General features: G+C 39.1%; 1 protein-coding gene across 2 annotated transcripts; it reads right to left on the bottom strand.

Moving 5' to 3' along the window:
- Positions 1-1,507: 1,507 nt before the first annotated feature.
- Positions 1,508-13,725, bottom strand: astl3a.1.L (astacin-like metallo-endopeptidase 3 gene a1 L homeolog). Of its 2 annotated transcripts, NM_001087752.1 has the most exon segments (14): positions 1,508-1,722; positions 1,895-2,114; positions 3,458-3,576; positions 4,659-4,884; positions 5,157-5,272; positions 6,208-6,332; positions 7,562-7,643; positions 9,002-9,180; positions 10,118-10,235; positions 10,361-10,495; positions 11,249-11,308; positions 13,052-13,111; positions 13,378-13,405; positions 13,621-13,725. In NM_001087752.1, coding segments are annotated over 14 exon segments (1,545 nt in total). In that variant the 5' UTR covers positions 13,690-13,725; the 3' UTR covers positions 1,508-1,714.
- Between the last annotated feature and the right edge of the window lie 11,079 nt (positions 13,726-24,804).

Here is a 24,804-nt window from a genome sequence, read left to right as displayed (position 1 = left end):
TGCAATGTTTTATGTGTTATAATAGTTTTGCTAATGAAAGTGAATTGCCCTTTAAGCTGCTTATTTCAGTTCTCCCAAAAGACCTGCAATTATCTTAAATAGTTACAATTGTTTCTTTGCTTATTCTAAATTGTTACAAAAGTATCCAAGTGCAGCTGCTGAGTATGCTGGGCTCTCTGCCAAAAAGCCTCTTATTTTAATTGTTTCAGAAACTTTGTATCTTTTCGGGACATTTCAGTAAGAAACTGGGGACTGTGGGCTGAGCTGTCAAAATCATGACTGTCCCGTTTTCAAGGTATGGGTACTTGTGGATAGGGATGGGCGAATTTGACTAGTTTTGCTTCGCCAAAAATTCGCCGAAGTGTATTAAAGTTTATGGGCGTCAAATTTTTTTTGACGTGCATCATTTTTTTTCTCCCATTGAAGTCTATGGGCATCATTTCTGCGCGCAAAACTTAGCAAACAAATTCGCTCATCCCTGGTTATAGATAATAAACATATAGCAAGCAATGCCGATCAGCAGCAAAATAAAAAAAGCCCAGCAAAGTATTGTCCTGTACTAAAAAGGGTATAGATTCATGGGTGGAGAAGGTCAGTCACCTCCTATAAGTACTGGAGTTCATTACTGAAATAGAGAAACTCCAAACAAGCAACTGAACTGGTTAAGAGTATGGAAGGTCTCAGTTATGCTGAATAGCTGGCCAAGTTGAGGTTGTTTCCACTGGAGAAAATGTGCTTAAGGGGAGATGTTATAACTAAATACATAAGGGGATCATCCAAAAAACTTTCTGATGCTTTTCTTACCAGTAAGGGTAAGGCCACACGAGGAGATTCGGGAAGATTTTGTCGCCTGGCGACTAATCGCCTCGTCTTTTGCGCGACTATCTCCCCGAACTGCCTCAGCGTTTTTCCCCATAGGCTAGAATGAAAAGTCGCCTGCGCTAAAAACGCAGAGGAAGTTCGGGGATATAGTCGCGCAAAAGACGAGGCGATTAGTCGCCAGGCGACAAAATCTCCCCGAATCTCCTCATGTGGCCTTACCCTAAGACCTTCCAACAGACATGAGGGCATGCAATGAGATTACAAGTAACGAGGTTTCATCTCAAGGTGTGAAAAGTGGTTTGTTTAGAATGAGAACTGTGAAGTTGTGGAATTCTCTCCCTGAAGTTGTTCTACTGGCAGATACATTTGATTGTTTCAAGAAATACTGAGTTATTGAAATCAAAGACAAAGCTAATCCAGGTTCTGGAGTTGGTAAGGCATTTTTCCTTCCTTTGAGGGCTTCAGATGTTTTTTTTTTCTTTTTGCCTTCCTCAGGATAATCTAGCAGTTAGGCTGGTTTTATTTAGACAAAAAGGATGAACACCATGGACATGTCTTTTTTTTACCTAAACTGCTGTGTTGTTGTTGTACTTGGGTCTGCCAAAATGCTGAACTACAATGGATATTCAACCTCAATCAATTAATACCCTTGTTTATGAGTGGTAGAATGACAATGGCTACTAAAATATTTACAAAATCATGGTTTATTTAGTCTTGTTAAAATTCCTCAAACATAATTATATCATCACACAGCAACAACCCTTCCCAAAAATGATAAACTGTATAATTTCTTGTAGATCCTTCACATTTATTTAATTTAATGTGGACAAGATACTGCAGACGCCCATCTCTCCTTGTTCAGTAACAATGAATTCCTTCGTTTCCATTCTCTTTACCTCACTGTAGAAAAAAAATCAATATGTATTATTTTGTGAAAGTTTGTGTTTCTGCAAATGATTATCATTACAAATGATATTCCCCCCACCTTTGTATAGGATTTAAGATTTTATAATTGTTTCAATCATTGCTGAAGTACCGTCTGGGTCCATTTATCACAAATCAGAAAACTCACCAAAAGTATAGGTAGCGCTGAAGCCTTTATATTGCTTCGAGAAGTCGCTGTTCATCGTGATCATCATGGAATTTGATTTGGAAACAATAGCAGAATGGAAATCTATGGGGCCACAGTATGGGCCCATGACAACACCAAGAGTTGAATTGTAAATGTTTAGATAGTCATATCTGCACGAAGCTCCGATCTCAAGTTCAAAGTCAGTGATGCGCAGTGATACCTGTTCAGGAATGGTAAATGCAGACACATCAGAGGTTATATAACATATGCTATGGGGCCTATTTACTAACATTCAGATTTCTTTTTTTTTACGTATCTGAACTTTTCTCTACAAAATGTGTGTTTTTTTTTTGTTTCTCTAAAACTCGAGATTTATAAACAATGAAAAACTATAATACAAAACTTAGGAAAGTAAAAGCCATCATTCAGACTTTTAGAGGTTTTCGGGGGGTTTCCGCTAGTAATTGTCCAAAAAAACTCAAATTATTACAGGCTTCAGAGGTTTTCATATTTTTAGTGTATTGTTCAGCAGTTCGTTCGTACTTTTAATAGTCTGTTGAATATTAACTTATTGTGAGGACTCTGGTGGTCTAGTGGGCCGGTGGGGACGCCCGCCGTATTGATCTTTCCTGCTTGGCTGCCGACTCTTCTATGGCGCGCATCTCCTTGACTTATGCGTAACGTCGCCGGCGTGATGATGTCATCACACCAAGTGGCGCAAAATTTAAACTAGTTAAAGGGACCTTTTAGATTTTCTCACTGCCCGTTGTGTGAGTTCCTGGGTGCTATTTTGATTCATTCTGTGTTATGATTCCTGTTCTGATCCTGCCTGCCTGACTATGCTGACTTCTGTGTTCCTGACCTCTGCCTGTTATCCTACTATTCCAAAATCCATAACCTGTCCTGTGCCTGGCTTGACTCTTCTGATTAATATCCTGGTTTTAAAAAACTTGCCTGTCTGACTTCGCACAAATTCTGCCTGCACCAACCCGGCCTGGTTTGACTAAGTTTTCTGTCTGCTCCTTGTATTGTGACCTTCTGCCCAAAAAGACTTTGCTAACGATCGTGCCCCTCTGCTCATCCAGAACCCTTAGCTTGGCTCCCCTCTTTATAAGACCTGGCGGCATCCAATTAGCCGAGGGCTCCTCCCAAGGTGAAAGGCGGCTGTTAAAGGCGGAAGCAAGAGCTGAGACCAGGGAGCTTAGCATTGGTTCTGGATTTTGGGTGCCGATTCGTGACACTTATTGATTAAATTTGTGTTCCCTGCTAAGCCCAGTTACAGTGAAGAACTTAATCTCCTTTATGTTGAAGAAGTTGTTAAAGTGTATTACATATGAAAACTACATAAGCAAACCAATTGCTTAAAGCTTCTTTTCCCATTTCTTTCATATTTTCCTTATTGTCGTTTGAAAACCTCTCCAAAATGAAAGGTTCATTTCATAAAAGATTCCAGCAGTTTACAGCTGTAAACACTTAAAAACACTTTCCATCTACCACAAATAATCACAGTTCCCATGTCACCGCTGCAACCAACTGCAACATGTCTCATTTGCATTGTCTTACCTTGAATCCAGCGGGAGCTGTGATTGTCCAGGTGCAGTTTGTGTTAGTTGTATAGTTTCCAGGGTAATTCGGAGATGTGAAAGTCTTGGGTGAGGAATAGAAAGCTCCACCACACTGAACTGCAAAACAGGGAAGACAATCAGGTTCATATTTAGAAATAGTACAGATAAAACAGATGTTTTTAGATTTGCTGTTTGCATATCACTTATTGTTGCTTCTAAATAAAGTGTATTTGTTGCACCACTGAAAATGTGGTATATGTATGGAATGTAGTATACCATGGCAATAACCTTCTTAACTATCCTTAAAATTATGAGATTTTCTGTAAGAAATCACAAGTTATTTTGTTGTAATTATTACATTTGACCACTAGATGTAGTGTAGAGTTTAAATATATTTCTGTTGTCATTTTAGTGTTCAGCCAGCAGGGGAAACAGCTAGAAGGATCTGAAATGGTGGAGCTAGAAGGATATAAGAGGAGACAGGACACCATGGGAAGAGATCAACCAGCACCAGAGTAAGTAGTGTAAAGTCTAGCCATCATAGCTGTGTTATAGCACATTAAGTAACGTGAGACTGATCAGACTAGTGAGCAGTGCCCAGTGAGAACCCCACAAGTCTAGATGGTTAGGTAGTGGTAGTCCCTGGAGTGTTTTAGGAGAGATTAAGAAGGTGTTGGGATCCATCAAAAGTGTCTGGCAATTCTGGTGTCCTGAGCTCAGCCCTGTAAAGGAAAATATGTCAACAGGTTCCTTGTAGTGATTGGAGGCTGGTGGCAAGGATTGGGAGAGAACACTTGAAGGGGTTGTGAGTAGTGATGAGCAAATTTTTTTGCCCATAGACTACAATGAGAGAAAAAATAAGTGTTGCTCGTCAAAAAAAATGTCACCCATTGAAGTTAATGCATTTGGTGAATTTTTCACCATTTCATGAATTGTTGATGAAGCTAAACTGGTCAAAGTTGCCCGTTACTGGTTGTGAGCAATAAGCCGAAATTGTGTAACTACTGTAAGTGTTGAACTGTTCTGTGAATGCCTGGCTGTGAAGAACAGTGTGAGTTATTGTGGAATATTATTGCTGGTGTGAAAATGTTGGTCTCGGTAAAGAATAATATAATAATAATATAATATGTATATTCCAGGTACAATGTTCTACTTCTAGTGAGGGAAACGGTAATTGGAAGGAATTACTGCCTACATACTTGAGCCATATGTTGCTTTGAAGCCGGTCCCAGTAACTGCTCTATCACTGACAAACTCAACCAGCATCTGGTTAGTGGAGGCAATCTGTAGAGGGATCAGTCCTGTACCACATGCCTTGTTTACTAACACAGGGAATGCCTTAGTAGGACCATCATAGATCTTAATGTAGTCAGAGACGCAGCCCGAAGATGACTGGATATCAAAGGCTTGGAATTGCAGGGTCACCTACAAATAAAATCATGAGAATAAGGGGAAGCTAGCTAGTTTGGGAATAAAATAATATAATAAAAACATATTCAAGAGAATGTGGCAACTAAGGGACTATAGGGATAGTCTACAAGGTATTTAAACAGGTAATGAAAGCAAAAATCTGATTTGATTGTAATGTTCACTGATTCATATTTACACCAGTGTTAGTAAATAATCCAGTAGGGTGTTCAATCGACATTTAAATCATATAGACAGTTTCACAATTGTTGGCAGTTGTGGCTCTTTACCTGGCCAGATGGAGTTCTAATCAACCAAACACAGTTGGCATTATTAGGGTAGGCAGAGGGGTAGTTGGCTGAAATCATCATCCCATTGGAGTAAGGGAGCAAATTGGAGCACACATCTAAAAGGAAGTAGAAATATTGAATGAAATTCTTCACAAATCAATTATATTCATTCTAATTCCTTAACTTGTTAACATCTGGATTTAATTTTTTTTTAAGTTCAATACATTTGGAGAGATACATTGACTTTTTCTGGTTCTACAAAACTGGTATGTTGTGGGCAGTCACTGCACTCATATAGTCTAGAACTAGTTAATGGAATTCTTTAAAAATCCAAACTGATAACCCTACAGCTAGTATTTTATATAATCATTTAAAGTAAATAGATTTCTATGCATTTATTGCAACAGGATATAATAATTTTAAATCTCTGAGAATACAAATGTTATCTCACCTTAAAAATCGAAACATTTCTCACATACATCACCATTTAGACTGCCATCGATTTTCCATTTATTCCATTTAATGTGTTCATAATTATTATATTAATTCTAATTCCTTTTACATCTTGGTAACATCTGGATAATTTCAATTTTGTTCAAGTTCAATACATTTGGAGAAATATGTCGATTTTGCACAAATAAACTAACATTTTCTGATTCTACAAAAGTGGCATGTTGTGGGCACTTACTGTACTCGTATATTCTGTAGAAATATTAAATCTAAACAGTTAACACTACAGATAGTATTTAATATAATCATTTAAATTAAATTGATTTCTAAGTATATATATTGCAACAGGATATAACAATTCTCAGAGTTGAAATGGTATTTCCCCTTGGGAATCTACATAGCACTCACATACATTACCATTCAGACCTCCATCAGTTTTCCATTTATTCCATCTAAAGTGCTCATAATTATTCTATTCATTCTAATTCCTTCTAACAAATTGGTACAGTCTGGACGAGATTTCTAATTTTTTCAAATTAATACATTTGAAGACATATGTATGATTCTGATTCTACAGAACTGGTATGTCGTGGGCACTTACTGCACTCATATAGTTTGTTAATCTTAGAAATGTCCAGAATACTAAGTCCATCCCTTTGTCCAATGGGAACATTTGGATCAGGCTTGGGCTCAATGGTGATGTCTCCGTTGATACTATAGTGATAACTGAAGGACAAATAAAAATAGATCTTGTTATTTATTTTAGCATGCCATTCATTTGTAAAGGATTATGGAAAAAAACACTTTTTTACAATGAAATGATGAGCATAAGAGAATCAAACAATTCATTTAGATGCCAAGCATTATGTACATAAAAGTGATGGCACAGTCAATGATTATCACACAGCTTCAGCAACCACCTGCACAAGACTCCAGAAAAAACTTTTAGTAGATTCATGCTGGTTGTTTATTTGCTAAGCAACTAGCAAAAAACTAACTAATTTGCTAGCAAAACAAATTGGTTGTTTGCTAAGGCCACAGCTAGAAGCCAAACTAACGGAACAGTTCAGTGTAAAAATAAAAACTGGATAAATAGATAGACTGTGCAAAATGAAAATATTTTTTTTAAAAGATTATTTATCAGTGGGTGAAAATGAAAGATCACCCTTTGATAAAAAGGCCTTTCAAAATGCCAAATGAAAGGAGAGTGGCAGAATTTCACTTTGCCGGTCTCTAAATTCACTCTTTCATAAATATTCCTTTGACTAAAGGTGGCCATACATGGGTAGATCTGCTTGTTTGGTGAGATTGCCAAACAATGTCGGACTGGCTCGGCAGACACCAAGAAAAAAAACCTTCCCGGGCCAGACCCCCTCTCCAGATATTGGGATTTGAAAAAAAAAATTCCAGCGCTGCGCAGTGCTGCCTGCGCTTGCGTGCCGAACTATGCCGTTACGCATGGGTGCCGAGCGAATCCCTTATGAATTAACAATGAACTGGTGTTTCACAGTAGGGGGGGGGCAATGAGCAGATCTTGCACTGATATGTTCACCTTTGGTGGGCAATATCAGACTGATCCGATCAGGGCCCAAAGATTGGATCACAAAGCCAGGAATGTCGGTGGTGGAGGTGGGTAGGTTTAAAATTTCTGTTGGATTGAGGACCACATCAGTTCATGATGCAGTCCTCGATCCTTTGGAAATCTTCATATGGCTGATTTTCAAGCAGATATCAGTCGGGGAAGGCCGTCAGGGGGCCCCCGTACACTGGCCAATAAGCTGCCGACTTTGTCAGTTGTCCATTTGCTTTGAGCATCAGAGAAGCTTCAGCAGTGATGGATCTGGAAACCATAATTGATCTTTTGGTACCTTAGCAGTGCTTGTTATAACTGTAAAGCATAATGTGCATGAGAGAGGCACAAAGGCATCTAGAGGTGAGACCACAGTCAGTCTTACCGTGAGTAATGCATCACTGAAGCGTAGTCATATTCAATCCCAAGGTTATTGGTGTTGTATTTTTCGAACATTTTGAGAAAGTCTGCAAACCAGTAAATATCAGACTATTATAAGGATAATGAATCAGACTTATTAAAAATTGCTTCTGCCTACCAATCTGTGCTTGGGTTCCTACAATCAAAACAGCTGTAATAAAAACTGTTTTGAAGAGTTTTCATTAGGATCTCAGCAATCTGGCCATATTGTAATCTGTTTTGTGATGTCTGGGGTCTGACTGTGCTCTGCACCCATTGGATTCAGTGCCAGCAGGCTCATGGCAGCCTCAATCTTACCCCCTTGCCGTAGGGCAGACAGGACTCCATTATGGCCTTCTCCCACTGGTTTTCCTTAACTTGTGTGTCACTCAAGACAGCTAGGAGGTGAGACACCTTCATGTCTCCCTCTCCCTTCCCCTTCTAGATACAGCACTACTGAACATAGGCAACACTGTATTCATGGGACACACACACAGGTCTCTGTGCTCCATTTTGTAGTGCAGAAACCTGAGGCAATTCAACCTGCAGGGCAGGAGGCTACATGTGCCCAGAAATGTGCCGGTTTCTGTCTGTGGTCTCTACGCCTACTTTATGACTGTAAGTGAAATTGCAGTCCTGTTATAATGGATGCAAATGTTTTGACGAAATATATTAAAGGGACCCAATAACCCCCTTTTTTTAACATAGATTTAATTAATAGGGCTAGTGCCTACCATTTAATTAGGGAATATCTATGTTTTTTAATTTATTTCTTTAAACAGAGCAGCATTTTTCAAGGAAATTAATGAAACTCAAGTTAAATTATACTTCCTGATCCCAGTTAGCGAAATCAAACAAATCATCAGTCCATTGAGAAGCCTCTGTTTCATAAGCATTATCTACAAAGGCTGTGTCTGAGGTAAGGGAGAGGTTTATTCATAGGGATCACAAAGTAAAATATGACTTTAGTTAGTTTCAAATGATGCCCTGTTTTGTGCAAAAAAAGGGCTCTGCCCGAAACATGTAGTGCGCAAACACTGCTAATAAATATTTTGCAGTTTAAAACTACTGCTTGGAGCTGTGATTGATTCACCTTTATGCTTTATCGATGACTTTAGTTAGTTTCAAATGATGCCCTGTTTTGTGCAAAAATAACACAAGATAGGCAAAAAGAGTGTATACTGGCCCTTTAAATGCACCTTCATGGGTAATGAAAAGTTCCAAATGAGCCAACTGTTTGGCAGTAGAATGGAGAACAGTTAAGAGGGAAATTCTTGGATTCTGAAATCTGAAAAGATGCTGCAAGGTGATCATAAATAGTGATGCCTCCATCTACATGAATTACAACACTTGATCATTAAAGAGCAGCATGTTATTAGTTTGCACAATAAACACATAAATACATATTTTCTCTGCACTGTTTTACCTGGTATGATATTCTCAGTATGTATAATGACATAGTCATCCCGGTCGCTTCTGTTCTGTTCATGGTAGAAGCCCAGGGCATGGTTCAGTTCATGCTGGATGATCCCCATATTCATGCAGCCATTTGCATCCAACTCCAATCTCTGAGCTCCTCCATTTTTCCCAATTAAAGATCCACAACTAGAAAAAACAACCAGCCACAATAGAAAAATATGATTTAGTTGTAAGTGCTAAGTATGCAAACTGGTTATTGAGGGCAGTGAGCTTGTGGAATGCCCTGCCGGGTGATGTTGTGATGGCAGATTCTATAAATGCCTTTAAGAGTAACTTGGATGGTTTTTTGGAGGGACATAATATCAAAGGCTATAGTGATACTAAAATCTTCAATTAGTATAGATATTGGTATAAATAGTTTATATATGTCAGAGTATGTATACTGTAAGTATGTGTATATATGTTCACTGGGGTTCATTTGGAGGGGGTTGCTTGATGGCAGACTCGGCCCAGACCCGACTGGCGCCGGCTGAGCATGCGCTTGCGTGTACTGGTAATTCTGCAAGCATGCGCGAGTTGATGCTGGCGTGCATCGATGTGCGCGCATGCGTGGAAGTGCGAATCGGTGTGCGTGCATGCGCAGAAGCGTGAGTCACCATGCACGCATGCGCAGAAGCGCATTTACACAGGAAAAGATGCAATGGGACAATGTGGTAGGTGACAGAGCAGGTACGTGCCTGGCGCCCCCCCCCAGCTTTGCACCCTAGGCACATGCCTACTCTGCGTACGCCTTGGCCCGGCCCTGCTTGATGGACCTTTTTTAACACAACTATTAACTATGATGGTCTTGTTCATTTTATTACCCTGCAAACATAAGAATTAGCTTGACCTAGACACTCAACTTAACACTCATTTGATCAGAATTTCCTACAAACTTTTACTAAACCATAGGGAATAGTTATGATAGCACAGATTTATTTTATCTAGGCTGTGAAAATATACAGGAAGTTGGATCTGGTGTGGACAGTACCATGTATGACCAATTGGCTTATCAGTCTTACTGCCCCTACAATGATTATCCCTATATACTGTTAGTAATATACTGAATTGTTCCCAAACCTACCCGCCATTAGACATGATGTTGAGAAAATTGACTTCTGTTGTCCAAGGTACAAATCTCACACAGGTTAAGGCTTCAAACTCCTGAATGGCCTTCTTAAAGAGAGCTAACTGATCCGCATCTGAGACAGAATTTAAATTATGCATGAGTGAACAATCCAGAACATGAAGAAGGAAATTACAATAGAGGTTGGTATACCATTGAAGAAAAAACTTACTATCGCCTAACACAGAAGAAGTAACTTACTATAGCTGTAGGAGAGGTTGTAAGGCACAGGGACAATCCCATCGGCAGACTTAGGCCAAAGGAATCTTGCATCATTTATGGCGCTACGACCTTGTTTTTGAATAATGTCTCCTTCTTGGGTTTGCAGCTTAATACCTGGATATAAAAATAAAACAAATAAAAATTACTGGTATCAAAATGCATAGTGAATGACCAAAAGCAATGAAATGACTCTTAAAGGAGAACTAAAGCTTAACTAAAGAAGGGGGCAGAAATGTTGTACATTATTGTTTTGGGCTTCTGGACCAGTCCAAGGCAACCACAGCCCTTTAGCAGTAAAAATGCCCCAGTAGCTCCCCATATTCTTTTCTGCTGATTCACTACACATGCTCTGTGCTGCTGTCACTTACTGAGCTTAGGGACCCACTCACAATATACAGTACACATAGAATAGAAATGTCACAATATAAGGCTGATTAGTAATTAATACAGATAATTACTACATGGCAGCACAGAAACCAGTGCAACTAGCATCAGAATTTAATAACAGCCCTGTAGCATCATCTTATATTACAGACCAACCTCATTTTCTGCTGGATAATTTGCAACAACCCCTAAACTTAGCTTCTCAACAGCTGCTCAGAGACCACACAGCATGTGAGTGTCACAGACACTTTCCAAGATGGTGACCCCCTGTGACAAGTTTGAAATCCTGGATAATTGCTGCTATTGAGAAGCTGAAACTTTAGGCTGATGCAATAAGGTCATTTCATAAAATATGGCATTTTTACCATATTCATTTTTAGGGTTTAGTTCTCCTTTAATATAACATAGAAACAGAAATATCACTAACTAACTATATTAATTAAAAACGTTGATTCAAACCAATAATGTTGTTTGACTGATTACCTTTGTTTGCCTCTAATATCTGACTGAGTATGTCCATGGAGTCCTGTGTCTTCACGCTTCCTGCAAGTAAATTGTAATGTAATCGTACTTTACTGGCCCATATTTGCTGTGCAACGGGATTTCATATCAAAACATTTATATTTAAGCAGAATGAGGTTTTGCTCTATTTGCTACAATAAACTGAGATCCAAAATTGCAGTATTGTTGGTGTAAATGTCCACAAGTCCACATCAGTTGACTTGGGACCAGTTTTCTTAGGCTTATTGGCCTACAGGAAGATAGGCTGAATATTACTCCACCTGGTGTCACCTGAATGGACAGTAGCTCCACACATAAACATTTTTAATTCAATTAACACGCTATTTATATCTTGTCCATATAATTTTCCAAGTAGAAAACCTGGTTTACATAGTCTATACTTGACTTTGCTGTGTTTAGCCATCTTTTATTTTCTAAGCCAGGGGTTGGCCAACCTTTTCTTTACCCATGAGCCACATTTAAATGTAAAAATAAGTTGGAGAGCAACATAATGTTTATGGAATTACCAGATATAGATTAATTTGCTATTGGTAGCCCCTTTGTGGACTGGCAGCCTATAACCAAAATTTGCCTCCAAGTCTGGAATTCAAAAATAAGCACCTGATTTGAGGCCACTGGGAGCAGCATCCAATGGGTTGACGAACAGCGTTTTGCTCATGAGCCACTGGTTGGGGATAACCAGTCTAAGCAATAACCTGGACTGTTCTGTTCAGTAGCATATAATGCCTATTTATGAACAAAAATCCTACTAAAAGCAGGCACATTTTCAAATAAAATACTGAGCATTCAAGAAATGAGTGTTAGTGGGAGAGTTTTTGTGGCATCACTACATGTGCCTCAGGAATAGCATTTCCCATAGATTCCTTTAGGAAGTGGTGAATAGGAGGACCAAGGCATCATGGCCACCACTGTTTTTTGCTTGATGGCCAGAACAAATCACCCAACATTATCCACTTTAGAGTAAACAATGTACTGAAATTGTTTTTATTTAATGTCCCACTTGTGCTGCTGTGAAACTATCCAAACACATGTAATCTGAGAGGTGTTAGAACACTGGATAGGGAACTCTAACACTGTACATTATATTTCCTAGTCATTGGCTACTATAAGCAAGTCAGAACTTAGTACCTGGATCTGCTTTTTCTATTGCTTTGAGAATGTCCACCTTGGCCATTGCATCTTCCTCAGCTGAAAACAAGAAGACATGGTTAGCTGAAGAAAGAGAAGCACAAATTAATATAGTGAATAAAGTACCCCCTATTGTAAAATATAAGGATATTACAAGTTACCGAGGAGTTTCATGAGCATATAAAAACACGAGGCCGAAGGCCAAGTGTTTTTATACAGGTCATGGAACTCCGAGGTAACTTCTAATATCCTCATATTTTACAACTGGGGTACTTTATTTATTATAATACACAAATTTCAGTGAGTCATGTGACAGAAATGACATCAGAACTCACCGTTTATAACTGATGACATCAGAACTCACCGTTTATAAGGATATCATTTACAAGATATTCATGGCTTTTGTGTATTATAATGAAATATAACTATAAAATGAGGTATTTATTTATTTACATTATCCACTTTAGAGTAAACAATGTACTGGAATTGTTTTTATTTAATGTCCCACTTGTGCTGCTGTGAAACTATCCAAACACATGTATTCTGAGAGGTGTTAGAACACTGGATTGGGAACTCTAACACTGTACATTATATTTCCTAGTCATTGGCTACTATTAGTAAGTCAGAATTTAGTACCTGGATCTGCTTTTTGTATTGCTTTGAGAATGTCCTCCTTGGCCACTGCATCTTCTTCAGCTGAAAACAAGAAGACATGGTTAGCTGAAGAAAGAGAAGCACAAATGAATAATGAAATGTAACTATAACATGAGGTAATAATGAAATGAAGTAGCATAGCAGATAAAAGGGCTGGGTTATTAATGGGGCAATATCACTTTTTTTGTTTCAGGTTTTATCCTCCATTTAATTTCAGCAAAAGCTACTCACATGCATTTAAAGATACATGGTGTTGTTATTTAGATGAAAAATGTCTTTAAAATGAAAAGAAAAAACATTTTACTTACCAAGTATTTCAGTACCTGAGTAGAAAACCTAGAAAAAAAATAACACACAGTTTTAAATTTTTTTCAGGTTATGTATAGAATTATTTTAATATTTAGTTGTTAATATTCTTCTAGCTGTTAATTTAAAAACATGTTGATTCTACTTCCAGTTACTCCTATTTATAACAAACCTCCAAACTGTTCAAAAACAAGGGGCTTAACATAATGAAAATTATTCTGATGGTTCCTTAGATCAGTTTTTACCTGTATAGGTGAGCTCACAGCATATTGTATAATGCAGGCCAGCAGAATGGCTGATATTTTTACATCCATCTTAAAGATGTATCGGTATATTTCTCCTTCTCTCTGCGACTGTGTCCCAATGCAATATTAGAGTCACTTTTTATACCTGAGCCCAGCCAATCCAGAAAGAGATGTGAAAGTGTGCCTAACGGGTCTTGTTCTGGCAGTTGTAGATGTTATAATCAATTGACTGGCTTTGGGAGGGTAAGTGAGATAATGATGGTCTTTACTAACGAGCCATACCTGCGTTTTATCTACTTAGTCACAGACAGGACAATGGGAAATCCATATGAAACTTCCTAATTGTATCCTGAAGTTTTGATAAATATCAAAGCTTGGATTTCACCGAATTTTGGTGTAATATAGAGATGTGGAAGTACATGGTGCTTCACTACCATACAAATTCCTACACGTTGGTCTGTGTGATATGTTTACCATCTTAGTAAACAGCAAAATAGCAGCCATAAGGGGGTCATTTGTGCAAGATCACTAAGGGGCACAAAAGCCCTCTACTTAATGCTCCTTCAGGGAGCACTTCTGTCCAGGGTCTTGCTCTGCACCTTGCACCAGATTTTTATGCTTTAGGCAGGTAGTAAATACAGGGTCGCCTGTGGCCACTGGCACATTCAGATGCACAAGTTATCAGAAGGGTAGGGGGCAGGAGGGGGGACATCTACACAGGCAGCACTATATTCATGGGAACATCCCCACGTCTCTACTCTCTTTAAAGGAGAAGGAAAGTCATCCTGCACTTGGGGGTGCCAAATGTTAGGCACCCCCCAAGTGATTGTATTGACTTACCCCGGGCCGGTGCTCCTATCAGCAAAAAACGGCACCGGCCCAGGGTCATACCAGTGAGCACCACGGAGCCATCCTCTTCCGCTTTCTTCGCGCGGCTGTCCATGCTCAGTAGAACCAAAAGCCAAACTTAAGCTAAGAAGTTGGCTATTTCATTCAACTGCACATGCGTTTGCCCAGGGAAATTTGAAGCAAGAAGAAGCCGAAAGAGGATCGTTCCGTGGTGCTCACTGGTATAACCCCGGGCTGGTGCAGTTTTCTGCTGATAGGAGCACCGGTCCGGATTCAGTTCAGGTAAGTCAATACAATCACCTGGGGGTACCTAACATTTGTGCAGGATGACTTTCCTTCTCCTTTAATGGAAATCACAATTTAGATAAAAACTAAAAATGAGCTCACTTTGTAATAAAAAGTGAAGCAGATTTAAAAGGGAATGCTAATTTGCACTACATTTGCAAGTATGTTTTTTCTTCTCTTTTTTTTTGCCTTTTCCATTCTACCCTTTCTTTTTCCTGGTCTATGCTCGTTCTTGTCCCCTTTCTATTTCTCTTACGTTCTTCCCTTCCCTCTCTTAGCCGTTTTCTTTTTCTTTATTGTTCTATTCTCTTCTACTTTGCATTTATCTTTCCAATTCCCAATGTTTCAACCACTTTCTCTTCTGTTCTCTTCTCTTTTACCAGTCATTCCCATAACCTTTTATATCATTTGATGATTGGTATTATCTGGGTTTTCCCATCTGTCCCACCCCTACAAAAAGGAGTTCAAAGAGGGGTGTCTTCTACAAATACTAAACATACACCTTAATTTATATATACAACTTCAGGCAATATAACAGTACAGTAGTGCAAGGAGCTTATTTTTCCTTATTTCTCATAACTAGTTTCCTCACTGTGAGAAGAAAGAATTTACATACCATATGGTCTGGCTAAAACAAAATGTTGTTCCCAGATTATTTTAAGATTTAGAACATGAGATATTTGCTAAGCAGCCACGTGGAATGGACTATGTTTCCTGCCTAACTTAAATTATTAAAAAATTTTGATTTTATGAAAGGCATTGGCAAGCCCCAGGAAATACAAATGAAATATTGGTTGTTGGTGGGAGGTCATCTGGTGGGACACAGCTGCAATTATTTTGCTTATTGGGTAAACTTCTCTGACTTTGGAATATTTATCCATTCTAACCATGGTATGTGTGTATGTCAGATTTGTTATGGCCAGTAAATTCTGGTTTCCTATAATTTTCACTTTTAGAGCGTACTTGATAAAAATGTTCTTTAGAACCTGAAGAAGCCACCTATAATGTTCAATGCATGAAGGAAAGTGTGCAAAGCTAGAGCATACAAACAAAAAGTTTCCACTGCGAGGCAAATTTATTCATTTTGAGTTTTGAAACAAATTTGATCAGGAAATAAAAAAGTTTATTAAATAATATCATTTTTTCACATTTGCCATCATATTTAATAAAACTTGAACCAGAAAAACTGGCTTGCATTTATTCTTAGATAGAAACAATTGCAGAGAAAAATCTACATGTTCCAAAGGTCCGTTCTGTAATTTGGATCTCCTTAAAGGGATACTGGCATGAGAAAACATGTTATTTTCAAAACGCATCAGTTAATAGTGCTGCTCCTGCACTGAAAACCATTTTTCAAAAGAGCAAACAGATTTTGTTTTATTTAATTTTGAAATCTGACATGGGACTGTCAGTTATATATTGTTATATATTGTCAGTTTCCCAGCTGCCCCCAGTCATGTGACTTGTGCTCTGATAAACTTAAGTCACTCTTTACCTCTGTACTGCAAGTAGCAGCCTAACAAAAGAACAATGGGAAGGTAACCAGATAGCAGCTCCCTAACACAAGATAACAGCTGCCTGGTAGATCTAAGGCAGGGATCCCCAACCTTTTGAACCTATGGGCAACATTCAGAAGTAAAAGGAGTTGGGGAGCAACACTAACATGAAAAATGTTCTTGGGGTGCCAAATAAGTGCTGTGATTGGCCAATTTGGAGCCTCTATGTGGATTGCCAACCTACATTGAGGCTCAGTTTGGCAGTACACATGGTTTTATACAGCCAAAACTTGCCTTTAAGCCTGGAATTTCAAAAAATAAGCCCCTGCTTTGAGGCCACTGTGAGCAACATCCAAGGGGTAGGAGAGCAACATGTTGCTCACGAGCTACTGGTTGGGGACCTCTGATCTAAGGGTTAGTTCACACAAGGAGATTCAGGGAGATTTTGTCGCCTGGCGACTAATCGCTTCGTCTTCTGAGCGACAATCTCCCTGAACTGCCTCAGCGTGTTTTCTCATAGGCTATAATGAAAAGTCGCCTGCGGTAAAGCACACGCGGTGATGCATTTTCCATAGTCGCCCGAAGTTGCCTCACACGGAGGCAACTTCTGGGCGACTATGGAAAATGCATCGCCGCGTGTGAACTAACCCTAAGAACAACACTTTATAGTAAAAGCCAAGTCCCACTGGGACTGATTCACATTAAGTAGGAGAAATAACAGCCTGCCAGAAAGTAGTTCCATCCTAAAGTGCTGGCACAAGTCACATGACTGGGGCAGCTGGGAAACTGACACTATGTCTAGTCCCATGTCAGGTTTCAAAATTAAATATAAAAAAATTGAGAAAAAATTGAGAAATGTATTTGCAAGTTTGGAAAACTCGAATTTTAAAAAAAAATTGACATCATGTAATTTAGCCACAATTGTATAAAAAATAAAATGATTCAAAAATGTATGCAAAGTGATCATGATTATTGATGAGCGACATTGTTTTGTTTTGTTTCGCTGGAAAAACGATGCCCATAAACTCCAATGGCTGAAAACATTTGTTGTGTGACACAAAAAAATTGGTTGCCCTGCCTCACACATGAAAATGTTTTAGTTGCCTATAGACTTCGTGATTCGCCCATCACTAATCCTGATATCATGCTTCATTACCTTGGGACAGAATTAGTGCTACTCATTTCATTTTATTTACAGAATTCCCCTTGTCTGTCTAATTCAATTTGCTGCATTTGCCACAGTTAGGCGCTTATTTATCAAAGGTCGAATGTTAGGGGCATATTTATCAAGGGTTCGAATTTCGAATTGAAAAAACTTTCGAAATTCGAATTCAAAAAGACCAACTGAAATGAAGTCAAAATTTTTTTAGGTCGAATAGGTCTGTTTTCATCGAATAGGTCCGTATTAGTCCGAATTTGAATAGTACAAATCGAAGGAATAGCGCATTTGATCGAATTTGATTCAAAGTTTTCCCCCTAAAAAATGTACTCCAAATAGGTTCTAGGAGGTCCCCCATAGGCTAAAACAGCAATTCAGCAGATGGCGAATGTAGAGATTCATAGGATTCATTTCCTCATAGCTTGGAAATCCCCTAATTCCCAAGCTGATAACTCCAAGAACCTGTATCCATAGTTACCTGGGTGGTATAGTCATTTCCCTATTGGCCCAGGGAGGTATGACCATTTCCTGTTACACTTCAATGTAATGATTTGGAAACCCCAGATCATCCTCTTTGGCCTCCATCTTCTGGCTGAGGTGGACGTCTGCTGGGGAGCCTAGTGTCGACAAGGTCCAGTAAAGAGTTCGGCCATAAAGGGCCAACCCCTTCTGAGAAATTGGGGAACAGGGACCCTGTGATTGAGGTTTAGTCAGATATAGGACTAGCTCTATCACAGTACATTCTAGGTATTTAAGATAGTGAGACTTATAAAGAGTAGCCCTATGCTCCACCTAAGGATTGATAGCTGAAGAAAGCTTTCCCTTGAGTGAAGGGACCACAGAACTAAGGGATTAAGGTTTAGTATTCTACTCCCAGATAGGGATGTCGCGCGACGTTCGCCAATTTGGGTTCGCCATAGCTGGCGCTTATTTTTGACCTCTCACCCCAGACCAGCAGATACATGGCAGCCAATCAGGAAGCTCTCCCTCCTGGACCATCCCCACACCCCCTGGACCACTCCCCTTCCATATATAAACTGAAGCCCTGCAGCGTTTTTTTCATTCTGCCTGTGTGTGCTTGGAAGAGCTAGTGTAGGGAGAGAGCTGTTAGTGATTTGAGGGACAGTTGATAGTAACTTTGCTGGCTAGTAATCTACTTGATACTGCTCTGTATTGTAGGGACATAACTCTGCAGGGATTTGAGGGACATTTTAGGTTAGGTAGCTTTGCTGGCTAGTAATCTACCTTCTACTGCAGTGCTCTGTAGGTAGCTGCTGTGGGCACTGCTGCTGATCTCTCATCTGCTGACTGCTGCCTGTAACCCAATAGTCCTTGTAAGGACTGCTTTTATTTTCTTTTTTGTTTTTTTACTTTGCTACTATAAGAGCCCAGTGCTATTAGTCTAGCTGTGTTGGGGTGGGGAGTGGGACTGGTGTGCTGCTCCTAGTAGTTCAGCACCAACCAGAGTAATTTTTTTTTTTAATATATATATATATTTTTTTATTTTACTTATCTCACTGTTCTTTAACGTGTCCAGTGCTGTTTGCTGTTCTTCATAGTAGTGCACCAATAGTAGTGCACTTGAAGGCATTATTTGCCCAGTGTGTTCTTCAAACAACGGCCAGCTAGCTGTGTGAGCTTGTTCACATTCTGTCTAAATATCAATAATAATACCGTCTCCAGAAACACCACCTGAGTGACATTTTTCAAGCAGCAATAATATATTCCGTATCCACTGCTGTAGTGTATACGTTGACCTTGCAGGCATTGTTTCAATTTGTTTGTCCAGTGTGTTCTTCATTTTCAAACAACGGCCACCTAGCTGTGTGAGCTTGTTCACATTCTGTCTAAATAATAACAATAATAATTCCGTGTCCGTAAACATCACCTGAGTGATGTTTTTACAGCAGCAATAATATATTCCGTATCCACTACTGTATACGTTGCCCTTGCAGGCATTGTTTGCCCAGTCTTTAACCAAGTGCCACCTAGCTGTGTGAGCTTTTTCACATTCCGTGTCCAGAAACATCACCTGAGTGACGTAGTGTGATTTCTGCCCTTTACAGCACAAAACGCAGCGCTGTGTCAACAATGTATTTTTCAGAAACATTTTTGCCCTTGATCCCCCTCTGGCATGCCACTGTCCAGGTCGTTGCACCCTTTAAACAACTTTAAAATCATTTTTCTGGCCAGAAATGTCTTTTCTAGCTTTTAAAATTCGCCTTCCCATTGAAATCTATGGGGTTCGCGACGTTCGCGAACCGTTCGCATTTTTGTCCGGAAGTTCGCGAACATTTTTTCCGACGTTCGCTACATCCCTACTCCCAGAACATTTCCACTGGAGGGGGTCTGGACCACTAGCCTTAAAGGTGTATCTTTAACCTAACGTGTCTCCACAGTGCTGAAAGTTCTCCGTGAGTATAACCATGAAATGTGTGACAGTGCTTGTTTAAGAACCTCTGACATCTGAGAGTTTCTCACCTATCCTGCTCAGAACAAGGGAGCAATACTATAAAGGGCTGGGTTTTCAGTTGATAATATGAAAATGTCACATTTTTCAGGCATTAAAACGTAGCGTTTTTCGGGCATCAAAACGAGTTGCATGATTCAGTTGGATGCATGATTTTGTCACGACTTTTTCCTGCACGTCTTTCAGATTTATTGGTTAATTATGGGGATTCAGGTTTGGCAGTTTGGTTTAACATATAGTGAGAAAAAAGTTGAGTTTTAGTAAATACCCCCCTAAGTCTACTAAAAAATTATTTAAACATTAAACAAACCCAGTGGGATTGCTTTTTATTGCATTTTAGTTAGGAATAAGTACAAAATATTGTTATTACAGATTAAAAGGAATCATTTTTAAAAATGTAGATTATTTGTTTAAAACAGAGTCTATGGGACAGATTCACTAAAGGGCGCGTTATAGCCAGCAACCACTTCGCACACGTCGCACACTTTGCACCACTTCTCCAGGTACAAATTCGTTACCACTCCGCTAATTCACTAAAATACAAAATTGCGTCCTGGGCACTTTTCGCTAGCGATACTTCTTCAGTGCGACCATTTCATAGTAAAGATTTACTAGCCTTCATTCTGCCTAGCGAAAATTCGCTAGTAATCTTACGCTTAGGTCAATTTGAATAGGGGAGGCGCATAAAAACCGTATACATGTCTTTTTTACAGGTGTAGGTGTAAATGCTTGAAGTGGCCACTTTTTATTACAAATGTCCAAGGGAGCTTAATAAAGACATAAAAGCTCCTCTAATGCCCTTCACATGAGCCCACCCTAAAATATATGTGGCAGGCCCATCAAATGTGTTAAAAAAAAATCACACAAAAATCTTTAATAGTTTTGAAGGCTTTAAAAACAGAAAAGTCGCCAGCATTTTTTACACTTTTTATGACTTTTCGGAGTACAGGATATGATGTCACTGAAGTCAGATTGAGGAAGCTGTAACTTCGTTTCAGCAGTTCGTCTGGTCTAAAGTGGCGAAGGAAACTGTGGCGAAAGAGGTAACGATCAGTAAAATCCGCAGTGAATTAGCGGAGGAACGACCATTCGCCATAGGGAAAAGTCGCCAGGCGATAGCATGCGAATGAAACGCTTGCGACGGTCTCTTTCGCTAGCGAATTGTTGCCTGCGCCTTTTAGTGAATTGCCGGTGTCCCTGCGGATTGGATTTCTAGCGAACTTTCGCTAGCGACAGCCACGTCGCCCTTTAGTGAATCTGCCCCTATGAGAGATGGCCTTCCTGTAATTTGGAGCCATCTGGATAACGGGTTTCCAGATAAGGGATCAGGAACTAGTTTATTTGACTTCCCAGGGACTTGATATGGGTATTAAACAATGTTGGGACCCCATGAATAAAGGACTGTGGTATAAGGAATGAGCCTTTCTTCCTAAATGATATAACTTATTATTGTATAATGTAAAGTGTAATGCTTTTATCTTATTTACTCTCTACTTACAGAATTACGTGGGCTCCGGCTGCACTTGCATTTGCTACAATATATTTATATACTGTGTATATTACCTGTAACACTACATGTGTCTGTGGGCACCTGAATAATCCTTTTATGCCTTTGTTTTATTTACAGAATTCTGATTCGCACACTTTACAAGTAAAGTCGCACTTTCTAATGACGCACTTTCAACTTAATAAAAGTTAAACACATACTTTGTCTGTTTATGCCAAGGAAATGTATATTTTATGCAGAGGGAATCATTTCTCTATTACTATCATGTACTGCTAGGTAACTTCAGCTGAATTCAAACTATAGAACAAAATTAACCCTGAGACTCAAGGAAGACAATTTATAATGTTCCATAGAAAATCTATGCTGTGAAATAACAAAAATGTTGAATCCAAACATTTTTTTGTTATAGTTCAACAATATACCTACAGTATATATAAAGGTATGGGACCTGTTACCCGGAATGCTCGGCAACTAGGTTTTTCTGGATAAGGGGTCTTTCTGTAATTCGGATCTCCATATCTTAAGTCTACGTAAAAACATTAATGACACCCAATAGGCTGGTTTTGCTTCCAACTGTTTTCTTACTACAGAGAATAAGGAAATCATTTTAAAAAAATGTAATTATTTCATCAGAACTGTATGGGAGATGGCCTTTCCTTAACACGGAGCTGTCCAGATAATGGGTTTCCGGGTAACAGATCCTATACCTGTGCCTGTATTTAGCACATATTTAGTAACAGCAATATGTGACAATTGTGGGAGATACAAATATTTCCCTTCAGTCACACTCCCAATACCAGAACCTCTGCGCTCCTCACAAATGATTTCTGTAATACAGTGACACATGGACCTTTTGCCAGACATTTCCTTCTCTCTTAGAATTTTTCCCAGGGAAACATTACAGGGCAAAAGATGTGAAAAAGCACATGGTAAGAACAAACTTAATTGCCACTTAATTGCAGTTAATTTATAAACATCCTTGATGGAGAAGAACCTGGATGTACTCATACCTCCCAACATTTCAAAAACAATAAAAGGAACAAAAACTTGTGCTGAGCGCAACACAGCATATTTTTTGGCCGCACCCATTTTATGACCACACCCCCCAATTAACATATCAGTTTTACAAAATTTGGCAGTTATGAAAGTCTGAATACATTTCTGGGAGTTTTAGTGCAATGTTTTATGTGTTATAATAGTTTTGCTAATGAAAGTGAATTGCCCTTTAAGCTGCTAATTTCAGTTCTCCCAAGAGACCTGCAATTATCTTAAATAGTTACAATTGTTTCTTTCCTCATTCTAAATTGTTACAAAAGTATCCAACTGCAGCTGCTGAGTGTTCTGGGCTCTCTGCCAAAAAGCCTCTTATTTTAATTGTTTCAGAAACTTTGTATCTTTTCGGGAGATTTCAGTAAGAAACCGGGGACTGTGGGCTGAGCTGTCAAAATCATGACTGTCCCGCAGAAAACTTATGGATAGGGATGGGCGAATTTGATTCGTTTTGCTTCGCCAAAAATTCGCCGAAACGCATTAAAGTTTATGGGCGTCATTTTTTTTTTGACGTGCATCATTTTGTTTCTCCCATTGAAGTCTATGGGCATCATTACTGCTTATAGATAATAAACATATAGCAAGCAATGCCAATCAGCAGCAAAAAAAAAAGCCCAGCAAGGTATTGTCCTGTACTAAAAAGGATATAGATTCATGGGTGGAGAAGGTCAGTCACCTCCTATAAGTACTGGAGTTCATTACTGAAATAGAGAAAACCCAAGCAAACAACTGAGCTGGTTAAGAGTATGGAAGGTCTCAGTTATACAGAATAGCTGGCCAAGTTGAGGTTGTTTCCACTGGAGAAAATGTGCTTAAGGGGAGATGTTATAACTAAATACATAAGGGGATCATCCAAAAAACTTTCTGATGCTTTTCATACCAGTAAGGGTAAGGCCACACGAGGAGATTCGGGGAGATTTTGTCGCCTGGCGACTAATCGCCTCGTCTTTTGCGCGACTATCTCCCCGAACTGCCTCAGCGTTTTTCCCCATAGGCTAGAATGAAAAGTCGCCTGCACTAAAAACGCAGAGGCAGTTCGGGGATATAGTCGTGCAAAAGACGAGGCGATTAGTCGCCAGGCGACAAAATCTCCCCGAATCTCCTCATGTGGCCTTACCCTAAGACCTTCCAACCGACATGAGGGCATGCAATGAGATTACAAGTAAGGCGGCTTCATCTCAAGGTGTGAAAAGTGGTTTGTTTAGAGTGAAAACTGTGAAGTTGTGGAATTCTCTCCCTGAAGTTGTTCTACTGGCAGATACATTTGATTGTTTCAAGAAATACTGAGTCAAAAGAAATCAAAGACAAAGCTGATCCAGGTTCTGGAGTTGGTAAGGCATTTTCCTTCCTTTGAGGGCTTCAGATGTTTTTTTTTTTTGCCTTCCTCAGGACAATCTAGCAGTTAGGAAGGATGAACACCATGGACATGTCCTTTTTTTTTACCTAAACTGCTGTGTTGTTGTTGTACTTGGGTCTGCCAAAATGCTGAACTACAATGGATATTCAACCTCAATCAATTAGTACCCTTGTTTATGAGTGGTAGAATGACAATGGCTACTAAAATATTTACAAAATCATGGTTTATTTAGTCTTGTTAAAATTCCTCAAACATAATTATATCATCACACAGCAACAACCCTTCCCAAAAATGATTAACTGTATAATTTCTTGTAGATCCTTCACATTTATTTAATTTAATGTGGACAAGATACCACAGACGCCCATCTCTCCTTGTTCAGTAACAATGAATTCCTTCGTTTCCATTCTCTTTACCTCACTGTAGAAAAAAATCAATATGTATTATTTTGTGAAAGTTTGTGTTTCTGCAAATGATTATCATTACAAATGATATTCCCCCCACCTTTGTATAGGACTCAAGATTTTATAATTTTTTCAATCATTGCTGAAGTACCGTCTGGGTCCATTTATCACAAATCAGAAAACTCACCAAAAGTATAGGTAGCGCTGAAGCCTTTATATTGCTTCGAGAAGTCGCTGTTCATCGTGATCATCATGGAATTTGATTTGGAAACAATAGCAGAATGGAAATCTATGGGGCCACAGTATGGGCCCATGACAGCACCAAGAGTTGAATTGTAAATGTTTAGATAGTCATATCTGCACGAAGCTCCGATCTCAAGTTCAAAGTCAGTGATGCGCAGTGATACCTGTTCAGGAATGGTAAATGCAGACACATCAGAGGTTATATAACAAATGCTATGGGGCCTATTTACTAACATTCAGATTTCTTTTTTTTTACGTATCTGAACTTTTCTCTAAAAATGTGTGTTTTTTTTTTTGTTTCTCTAAAACTCGAGATTTATAAACAATGAAAAACTATAATACAAAACTTAGGAAAGTAAAAGCC

Source organism: Xenopus laevis, chromosome 8L (genome assembly GCF_017654675.1).
Source record: "Xenopus laevis strain J_2021 chromosome 8L, Xenopus_laevis_v10.1, whole genome shotgun sequence".
NCBI classification, from domain to species: Eukaryota; Metazoa; Chordata; class Amphibia; order Anura; family Pipidae; genus Xenopus; species Xenopus laevis.
The sequence above is the reverse complement of the archived record's forward strand: the minus strand, read 5'-3'. Positions and strand labels throughout refer to the sequence as shown.

Excerpts from the sequence above, each read along its gene's own strand:
- astl3a.1.L (XM_041571932.1), bottom strand. The coding sequence starts at position 12,461 with ATGGCCAAGGTGGACATTCTCAAAGCAATAGAAAAAGCAGATCCAG. Across the intron at positions 10,236-10,360 it reads CAACCTCTCCTACAGCTATA|ATGCGGATCAGTTAGCTCTC; the intron begins GTAAGTTACTTC and ends ATTCTGTCTCAG. Across the intron at positions 2,115-3,457 it reads CAGCTCCCGCTGGATTCAAG|GTATCACTGCGCATCACTGA; the intron begins GTAAGACAATGC and ends ATTCCTGAACAG.